We start from the raw sequence: 11,079 nt of genomic DNA, 5'->3' as shown, positions 1-11,079 counted from the left end.
AAATCCTGCAAATTATTCTACGGCTATGTCCTGAACCAAGAGCCATACTTACGTTTCCTCAAGCTCTCTTTGGAGGGAGAACCCTTAGGACCCATCCTCTTCGTGGCCATTTACCGTATTCACATCATTTCGTTTACGTTTGCTGGGGTAAAACAGATGGGCGACGTCTCAGTGAATCCATTAACCCATTTCAGATGTGTCTGACAAGCGTTACTGGACTGCAGTCCATTGTGCTCCATGATTCACTAAATACACTAATGTGGACTTTTTGTTGGTAAATTACATGCAGCTACAATCTTTTTTATGTTTTTTTTAAAAGGCTTCAGTGCCACATGATACCTAATAAACGCCAGAATATCTGTGATAATGTCTGTATAAATAATTAAAATCAATAATGTGTTTTAATTTTGTAGCCTATACACAGCACAAGTAACGTTTAGAAGCAATTTCACAACAAGCGCGCACAAAAAAACTCAAAACAATGAACTGTGACACGAAGCGTATTGCCTGACTAAAATGACCAAGTGTTTTAAACGTAATTTTTTCTTAAATGTATTTCTCAAAAACTCGTAGTATATGATTCACCTTGAGATATCGTGAAATGTTATTTAGGAGCGTATTAGTTTTTAATCATGTATTGATCGTGATAATATCCCGACTTAATAATCAGGCACAATGTAGTAGGCTATGACGAGGGGTCTAGAAGCAGGTCCCAACGTGACGTATTTCCCTTCTCGCATGCCTTTGGATTGAATGTGACCTTGGAGCGCGATCATTTGAGGCACATATAATCTTTGATTTCACTCTAAAACATGCTTAAAATCGAGGGACTTGGGCCGAAGATGGACCCGGAGGAGATGAAAGAAAAAATGCGCGAGGATGTCATCACGTCTGTTCGCAACTTTTTGATTTATGTTGCGCTTCTTCGAGTCAGTGAGTATCCAGGCGCCTCATGCATGTATGTGCGCGTGTGATCGATTTAAAACTTACAATTATCTCACTCTACGAGGTTTTTTTTAGTTAGTATTTTTAGTTTCTGGAGGCACAGTGTGAGTGTGTTTAACTGATAATCTATCCAGCTTCTTATCATCTGAGTGCAGTCTCTATGGCTATGAATGATAGAAGATCAACTTTAAAGTTTGAGCAGTTTCAGCTCTGTCAAGACACAGCAACGTCTCTTAATGTCAATTAAAAGGTTTATGAGGGTTATAATAAGCTGATTTTGTTTTTCAGCACCGTATGTTTTGAAGAAGCTTGACAGCATATGAAACTTCACTGATATAGCGAAGACATTCCATGAGAGATGAGCAGCAGGACCTGGACGAGGCTGCAGTTAATGAAGAGATGTGTAACTTTGTGTCATTTATTTTATTATTAATATTTTTAACTGGAGCAGTTGAATGTACTTTTGATTTGTACTCATTTGCAAACTATGTTAAAGGGAGATGTCTACCCAAAATGTTATCACGATGGTCCTATGATCAGTTTATTCCCACTGATTTGTCAAGACTTTAAACTTGGATTGGATTTTATAACATTTACTTTGCTTTTAATGTAAATTTAAAATCCCGGTAGTTTTCCATTTATTACATTTGGTTTTTCCATTATAAATGTGTAAAGTGAGGGTATAAAAAAAACTAAACATCTAGCTATGGACATTGTAAGTTTTTCAACGAAATCAATGTAATGAACAATGACAGTCATCTTCATCATATCCTGATGTCCTTGAAAACGTGGTTCATACTGTTTCCCCCAAACAAAAGCTGTGTTTTCTGCTCTTTCTCCAAAGAGATGTCAAATACCGGATGTGTTCAATAATTCCTTTTATTGTTTTTTTTTACAAATTAAATCCCTATAAAAACTGATTCTACTTTTAAGCCTTGGACGTGTAAAAGGACATTTTGGAGTGTTGAAACCTTTTTTTAAATGTGGCAATATCACAGTAGAAACATGTGCATGGTTAACATATCAAAATTGTGTCATCTTGTTCCAGTCAGGATGATTAAAATTATCTATGTGAGAATGAACTTGTAAATGCATGTTTTATCCCCCTTCTAATCTGATGTAGTTAATGCAGTGCATTTTAATAGTTTTTTTAGATTTTTTTTACGCTACTGACGGTCCCAAAATTCATATAATGACAAAAATACAGTATCTATGTTTCAGAGCATTACAGTTTCAGCTCAACTGGGCATTTCAGAGCCTGTCCCAGGCCGGCCAGCAAGTTGTTTGCTGTCAGTGCACTCATGACGCCACGTGTGGAGTAGGTGGCACTGCCAATATGAGGGAGAACCACTGTAAGAAAGTAAGACCGGGTTAGACAAGGTTTTTTTTCTACTAATACATGGATTTGCAATAGCACTATTGAATATTTAAAAAGCTGCGTTTCACTCCACCACAGTTTTTAGAAGGGTCAGCAGTGGGTGGGGCTTTGGTGGGCAGAGGTTTTTCAGGGGTTGTAACATCAAGCCCAGCTGCCTGCAATCTGACCCCTGACCTGAGGGCCCCCTTCAAACAAGTCCTCTTGATTCACAACCCGCCCCCTCTAGAGAAAAAGAGAAAACAGTCTGTTTTCATTTTAGTATTGATTTGAGGAGAAACCCTGCAAAAGTAGTAAAAGAAAAATATGTGAAAACAATCAAACAGTGTTTCTCACTACCCCGCCTCTCTGCTAATTGTTTTTTTCACCCTGCTGGGTGTTGATAAGATTGAAGTTTTCTTCATTCTTGCTGAAGAAGGTTTTTGTTCACAAAGGCTTTGAGTGTCAGGAGCCAAAGAACAGGACCACGCGGTGCCACCACCAAAATCACTCTCCTCTCACCAGAGTGTCTAACGCGGGGCATCTGAGTGACCGATTAAAAAACAAAAAAAGAGGCCATCATACCATCTTTTTATCCCCTCTAAATGGTTTTTAACTGCATCTGAATCCATAAACAGTAGTCCAACATTTGAAGTGGATCAAAAAAGTTAATTAAAATTGTTCCCCTAATACAAGAAACGCATTTTTGGGGTTTAAGGACAACTTGTGATGAAAGGTTTTTGATCCGCCTTCAAATGTTTGACTACTGTATAGGGTTTTTTTTTTGTTTTGCTCCATCGGGCAATTTCTTGTATTTTCTTACCATATTCCCCCCATCAACCTCTTGGGCCTGAGGTTTGGTTGTCCTGCCGGTGTACAGAAGTCTCTTCACTCCAAAAAAAGGCTTTAGTCGCCTTGCAATAGCCAAACCTACAAATCGTGTCGATCAAACCAATTTATTTAAGCCTGGTGGGCCTTTTTACACTGGCCCGGTCAGGTTATATGTGACCCAATTCTGATTGTGGTTGCTTATAGTGTGAAAGATCTTGAAAAAAATGTGTTTTCCTTGGACCACATGAAAACGGAAAAAAACATATGCATTTCAAAATATTCGAGATTCGGTTTTCAACCAGGCCTCATTTTCATATGTGGAAATATATCAGATTTTAAAGCAGATACGTGGCCCAATGCAACTGTCCACATAAAACAGGGCAGAGCATATATCTGAGGCCTTTGGTTTGTTCTTTACTTCATTAAAAACTGACTGGTGCAAATTTGGTACTTTCTCCGTGAATTATTCTCAGGAAAGAAGCCATTGTGGGATGCCGGTAAATGACAACACAAAAGAAAACATGGAGGAGATATTAGGGGGCCAAGTGTAAACATATAAATCAGATATGGGGTCTCAATTTTTGAAAGAACATGCAAACAGATGGTCCAAAAAAAAAATCAGATATGGGCATGCAAGACCTGCAGTCATAAACGGAGGCATCAGATCAATGTCATACTCCCTATAATGGATTAAGTCCAAAGTGATTTTAAAGCAAGTTAATCCAGAGAATCACACTAACATATGGTAACAAGCTGCTTTATGTGTAAAGAGACTTGTTTTTTCACTATGATTATCACTGAATTAGTCCCACTTTATTAAAATAACAGATGGTGTGCAAAATAGGGGCAGATGCATAGGTACCTTATTTTAAAGTTAGAGACGAAAAAATGAATAATTCATAACTGTACCTAATGCGGCCACAAACCAATTCACCCCAACAGTACTGGCCTGAAAGACCTTGGTAGCCACACAGCCACAGAGGCTTCCATGTACTCCAGAGGGCCGCCACTGAGCGAGATGGGAAATATGCCAAAAAACTGGGATATTTACAAGGGATACTGATCTTTTGGTTTTTAAAGATTTCATGACTAATTAAAACATTTAAAGGGCTAGTCCACCCCCAAAATTTTATCATTTACTCACCCTCATGTCCCTTTTTTTTTTTTCTTCTGAGGATCACATATTAAAGATTATTTCAAGTAATTCAGTTTTTTTTTTTTCCACTGGCTGACATTATGTTTTGTCCCAACAATGGTGGAAGTCAAGGAGAACCAAAACTGTTTAGTTACACCAAAATACCTTCTGGATATCCTTCTGCTCTCAGGAGAAAGTGTTCTATAAATAAAAACAGAGATTTTAAATTTTTTTTGGATGGACTTTCCCTTTAAGACTGCTGAACAGTTTTGGAACTGGTTGCAGAGCTGTGATAATATGAACATATGGTCCCTTAGAAAAGGTGTTTGGACTGACTTTTTCACTTCCTCTACACCATCGGGAAGACGTCGGGGGCGGGGGCGCGGGCCGGGGCGAGGCCACCCTGGCCAAGGAGCTAGGTGCAGCCACGAGCCGTCAGCTTCCAGCAGTCAGCATCCCGTCAAAATCCTCAGGAGGTGTAAGCGCCATACACCGTAAATCTCTGGTGGGTTGTTGTTGAACGAATAGTAATAGTACATTCGTTGTTTTAAATTGTATAAACGTCCTTACTGGTGATCCACAGCATCGCTCCACTGTCAACCATTTTTTCCTTCACTTTTCCCTGGGGTCCAAAATCTAATGGCCCTTTTGAACTGAACACAAACCTTACCGTTTTCCTTTAATTCAAAGTATGGCAAGAAATGGGTCCCCAAAATTCCACCCAGAGAGAGTGGGCCTTGATCACTTTGTTTTTTCAAGTTTGGTTTCCCCTGCGAAAATATTTTAAGCCGTGGTTTTTATAGAAAAATTACTAAATCAATTTAATCAATCCCACCTTGGGCATGTTTGTTTGCTAAAGTTTGAAACAAGCAGGCTTTTTTTTTTGGCCTTAAAACCAGCCGCCTCTCCAAACATCCCAGCAAAAAATCAATTTTTTTGTTCCCTGAGAGTAAAACAGAGGTAAAAGCCCCCAATGAAGACATCTGCAAACCCCCCCTTTCAAGGACACTATCTGCCCCGCGGCACAAGCTCCCATACCCGAGTTCCCCCCCCCACACTGAAACGACACATGTACACACCTGCAGGCATAAAAATTGGATTAATGAAGGCCCCTTTTAATGAACAAAAACCGTCTCCCTATTAAAATTTTGATTTGTTGTTTTTTACCCGCTCCATTTCTTCATTTTAAATTTTTTTGTTTGCCCTACATTTTGTTTTGTCAGGCTTCGTTGTCCGAACAGTGTGGACATTCACCATCCAAGACGTGTAAGAATGCTACAAGGTCAACCTGGTGAATGAAACTTTTAAACGCAAGGAAATGAAAGCCCCAAAACTTGTTATCCCTTTGCCCTCCAAGAGTTTGTTCCCTTGAGGTTGGAACCACCCATGCTGGTTTAAGGACACACGGGCCCACGTGAGTTTTTTTTTTTGTGTTTTTTTTTTGACACGAGACTAACTTCATCTCCAGTAACCACTTCCAGGGCAAGCCATCTCAAAGGACAGTGTTTATATACGGCTAAATTTTCGCAATATAAATGCAAGCCAAAATACAAGAATCAAATAAAGTTTCGTTACATCACCGCTTTTTTTTTTTTGTTTGGAGGTAATTGGTCCACATGCCCTACCCTGCGGAAAATGCGTCCCCCCCCCCCTCGGGACGAAAAACACTTGGTCAGCCATCCCTGGCTGGGCGACCCTGCGAGCTCAAACCCCGGCACATTAAAGACTAAAGGCATATGGGTTTCCCTAACGAAAATTATAACAACTCGAAGAAAGTCCACCAGAATCACCGCTTTGCCTATTTTAAACCTGTTTGCTTGACAATCCTCTAAAGAACGAAGGTACAAGTAAACGTTTGACAGTTGAAGCTGGGGCCTTAAAGTGTTCCCCTCTTTTTCTGCAGGGCCTTTCCGGCGGCCATCTTTCTAGTGAGGAGGCGATTGGACCCCAACGCAACCTGCCGCCTTTGCGGGAACTCTTGCTGAAAAGGGCCTTTCCAGAAAACGAAGGGTGGAACTGTTGTTTATGGGGATTGAAAATGTACTGTAAAACGACGAACAGGTTTAACCGTTCCAACTTGTGTGTTTGAAATCTCCTAATGTGTTTTTGTTTGTTTTTATTTCAAAAATGGTATTTTATGTCACGGTTTTACTTTGCGTTTTTTTTTTATTAAGCTGCATTTGCGTTTGTCAGAAACTGAAATTGAAATATCGCTTGTATGATTGTTTTTACTTGACTTAAACTGCAGTTTTTTTTGTTTTTGAGGTGTTTATTGGCCTTTAGGTTTTCCTCGGGAAGCGGTGTGCGTGGGTAAACGGTCAAGAGGACTGGATGGTTGCCCACGATGAGCGCTGTCTGAATCTCCCGCGATTTTTTTAACCGGTTTAAAACACGAACGAATTAAACTAATGGCTGTTTTTACTTGTCACTTTTTAATATTGTCAGTTTTGAAAAATGACTGAACTTTAATGCTTTGTTGCCAAATTTCATTCATCTTGTCAATGTTTATTTACAGTATCTGATGTGCTTGGTTGCTTGGGGTGTAAGAAAATTTCTTAAGTCCGGGCTTTGCTGAAAGGTGAGTGGGTACAAACTAGCCTAAATTACACTATTGAATTTTTAAGATTATAAATATGTTCAGATTCACGTTTTTTTTGTTTCTTATGGTTTGTTTTTCTGTGTTTCAGATCGAGGCTTTTATTGGACATCCCCCGTTCTTTAGAGGTCCCCACCTGTGATTGGTGTGTTTCATCAAGCGGAAGCAGCTTTCAGAGGTTTTTACTGACAATTTTGGGTCCTTGTTTGTCTTTTTTTTTTTACCTGTTCTTTCGCATGTTGAATGTGACTCCTCCCCCATTTTCCAACTCACTGGAATTTTAATATTACCAGGATATTTGTGTTGGACAAAGTCAGTATTTCAGTTCCTTTTTTTTTTTTATTCATATAATGTGCTGGGCATATATACTTGTAAGTATGGTTTGTTTTTTTTCACATATTTTGGGGGGGAACAATTTGTTTTAACTTCATTCCTTAAAGGTCATTTGTGTTTGCCGTTTAATTCTGATATTGTGCATTAATATTTTTGTATTTTTTCCACATTATTAATAAGAAATAGTATTATTCTTAATGTTCTGAAAGGTTTTGAAAAAGGGTTTACTAGTCGGGCAAGTCAGTGGGAGGCTGGGAAAACTCATTCCAAAGATTCCAAAACAATTATTTTTTCCGTGCACAGACTCAGTCTGGTTCTGCGCAGGTGAGGCCGGTGCAGTACATTCAAACTGTTGTTGTAAACAACACGGAAAACCATTTCCTGCAATTACACTGAAATAAACCAAAACATTTACCCTTAAGGTGATTTTATGTAATGTGTATATATTTGCAATAAAAACTGTTGCGTATTTAGAATTTTTAATTAACTGTGAGTGAAGGTATTATTCTCTCTCCTCGAGTGAAGGTCTGGTTCTGCCTTTTTATCTATCACAGGTGAAAATCATTATCTGGAGATTAGGACAGATTCAATCAACGACACACAAGCAAATGTTCAGGTAGTCTAAATAAACATGTATTCAAATGTTTTGGGAAATTAATACTTCGAGTTCAGAAAGAATTCCTTAATTGTAAGGCCATTTTTTTTATCATGGTTTCTACAAAAAATATTAAGCAGCACAATATAAACTGATAACAGTAAGAAAGTAATTACTGAGCACCAAATCAGCACATTAGAATGATTTCATGTGATAACTGCAGTAATTACTTATTTGAAAATATATTTTCCAAAATATTAGAAGTAATATTAAGTAATATTACTGTTTTTACTGTATTTTTATCAAATAAATGAAGATTTTATGAGCAGAAGACACTTCTTTCAAAAGCATTAAAATCTTACTGACTCAAAAACGTTTGAATGGTAGTGTAGATGATAATAAAAAAGTCAAAGCTAGTTTTTATGCTTTTTTGCGCTTATTCTTTCTCTGCAAGTAATGCTGTGTAACAGGTCTACTAATTAAGCCCACTCCTTTTTTTATTTTTTAAAAAATGTTTTTTTGGGTGTAATTGTCCTTATTTGCTCTTTTATAGTGGAGGACAGAAAAGGAAGTAAAGCTTCAGCAATGGATCATAGCCATTACTTGGACACTGCTGCATACGGACAGTCAGTTCATGCAATTTATTATTAAATAGAACAACTTACTAGCAAGCGGAATAAACACCTTAGACTGCTCATTGAGTTTTAACATCCTAAAAATCTCTATCTCTGCATTTTGTTTGTCCTTGTACATTTTAATTCTATTTTATTTTGAAGGAATCCATTCTCTGTACGCTGTCTCCCGTCCTGTCCACAAATGCACCCAGTATTAGGAAACACACTGAGCTGTGTGCTTCCCACTGACATGATAGAGGCTGGACTGTGTGGGGAAAATGAGCATGGCTACCATGGCAACACTTGCTTCCCTGTATGGATCTGTATTCCAATTGGCCCACTCGTCTCTCATGCATACGGATATCCTTTTGTATGGGGGGGTGCACATAAATATTGTTTTTAAAAATTAAAGAGTGTGATATGATTTTACGGCTGCCTGTTTTTTTTTTTTGGGGTTTTGGGGTGGTTAAAAAAAAATGCTGATTTATATTCATATTTATGAACAAAAAAGATATTTTTTGAAAATGTTCTCCTTAACATTTCATTGCACATGTAGTGTACAGTCCATGTGGGGCATGCCTTTAATGCAACAAAAACACAGACGAGTTTTCCTTCAGAGTTTTGGCTACTTCACTTTCCTGGGCAGATCTCGGCCTTTCTAGAGTCTGTTGCATGGAAGCACAAGACATCCAGGGTAAATTACAGGCCTAAATGGGGAGAAATTGGGGATACTGAGGGCAAATTCCCTCACTGTGTTATAATTTTTATGGATTGGAATCCTCGCTGCAAAGCATAATAAAGGGCCCTGAGCTACAAATCACTGCTGGCTTTGATGGCTAGAGTTGTTCAGACAAGTTTTCCAGCATGTCTATATATTATTTAATTCTGGCTTTTCTCTTTATAGGACTCTCTGTGTTCTGATGTAGTATTCTCTGTTGAGACTGACAACTGCAGCCAGGAAACAAGATGTAGAAGTGCTGTACAGCAGGGACATTGAGTCAGAATGGAGCCATGCTGTAGAAACAGACTCTGACTGTCTTTGTTTTCCACTCAATACACTGACCCCTTCCACTCCCAGATCACAGACTTCATAAGTGAGTCACATTAGCTTTTCCCTATCATATAGACATCTTGAGATGGGTCATAATATTTTGAAATTCTGCTTTTAAATGTGTCAGGCAGTGAAGAGGTTTTTGAGAGACACTTGGATGCAGTTCTTTGGTACAACGGAGATCAAGTGAGAACGATGCTGGCAGACTACCATGAAAAAGACGCTGAAAGGATTTCAGCCAAAAACATGCTGTAAGATTCATCTGTTAACTTTTTATTTTGAAATGTTAAGAATTTTGGTTACTCTCATTCAATTAGCTGTCTTTCATTCATTTATTTAATAAGCATCCAAAAGTTTAGGAGTAAGTAAGATTAAAGACAATGAAGACTTTTACAGTGTTCCAAAAGATTTCTGTTTCTAATAAATGGTGATCTTTTGACTTTTCTATTCATCAAAGAAATCTAAAAAAAAGAAAAAAATATATAATGTTTCAGCATTGATAATAATAAAAAATGTGACTTGAGCACCAAATCAGCATATTAGATTGATTACTGAAGGATCATGTGACACTGAAGAGTAATGGCTCCTCAAATTCTGTTTTGCCCACCACAGGTATAAATTACATTGTTAAAAAGAAAGAGTTAAAATAGAAAAGAGTTATTTTAACATTATAATAACTGTTGGTTTTATTAAATTAAAAGGCAGCCTTTGAAAAAAATCTTACCGACCCCAAACTTTTTGAAACACTTTTGAACACATATACATGGAACAATAGTGACAGTATAGCCATTAGTCATTGTTTAAAGGACCACTGAACCATGCATCTTTTCTGTGTGTTACTTCAGGCCAGGCAGAGGTTGGATTCTGCCATACCCATTTGTTGTTGAGCTCAGTGAACAGTATAATTGCCAGCAGCAGCAAAGTAGAGAGTTTCGAAGAAGCGTGTGTTTTGATAGCATGAAGGTATAATATATGTGCTATATTTTATACTGGTTCCCAAAACACCCTATTTTTTATGGTGTTCCCATTTCACTTCTTGTTCTTAAGAACAGGGCTTGGTAACTTGTTTGAAAAGTTGTATAAAATGTTTTAAAACTGGGTTTGTTTTAGGTCAAGAGCACCAGCGAGTTACATGCCTCACTAAAGCAGTCTCTTCAAAGCATCGTGGATGGGCGCTTTACTCCAAGGCGCAGGTGTAATAAGGAAAAGGTGCTTTTGCAAAGCTTCTTTTAGATTATTTAATTTCTGCTTTCATGATTTTGCGCCCTCGGAACGTTTGTAATTTTAATGTCCTCACAAGGTGGTGGAGGCTGTTAGCACTGAACAGAGTAGTCTTGACGGCTGGGAGGAAGGTATGTTATTAAACAAGTTTTATAGTCTTCATACAATAATACTTCCTAGAAATGATATGTTACTGGGAATTTTGTCATTACAATTGGTTTCATGTTCTTTGGGGGGTCACTGAACTTTGAAGAGCCACAGAAAAATCTTAATAGAGCTGGCTGAGATTGTTATATTTTGAAATGTCCTTTTTTAGAGTTTGAAAATCCACACAGAACTGTCTTCTAAGAGGATTCACTCTGAACTTCAATACTCGAGCTTTACCCCTACGAAGAGACAATGTT

General features: G+C 38.0%; 1 protein-coding gene and 1 pseudogene across 1 annotated transcript; both read left to right on the top strand.

Annotated features, from left to right (window-relative positions):
- The first annotated feature begins 812 nt into the window (after positions 1–812).
- LOC122139690 (mitochondrial import receptor subunit TOM5 homolog) lies at positions 813–2,006 on the top strand. Its single transcript, XM_042738803.1, has 2 exons — positions 813–958; positions 1,994–2,006. The coding sequence occupies exons 1-2, from the start codon at positions 813–815 to the stop codon at positions 2,004–2,006; spliced, it is 159 nt and encodes a 52-aa protein (XP_042594737.1).
- Positions 2,007–4,382: 2,376 nt separating this feature from the next.
- Positions 4,383–11,079, top strand: LOC122139689 (annotated as a pseudogene).

Source organism: Cyprinus carpio, chromosome B14, assembly GCF_018340385.1.
Source record: "Cyprinus carpio isolate SPL01 chromosome B14, ASM1834038v1, whole genome shotgun sequence".
In the NCBI taxonomy this organism is placed as follows: domain Eukaryota; kingdom Metazoa; phylum Chordata; class Actinopteri; order Cypriniformes; family Cyprinidae; genus Cyprinus; species Cyprinus carpio.
This window is presented reverse-complemented; position numbering and strand designations above follow the sequence as displayed.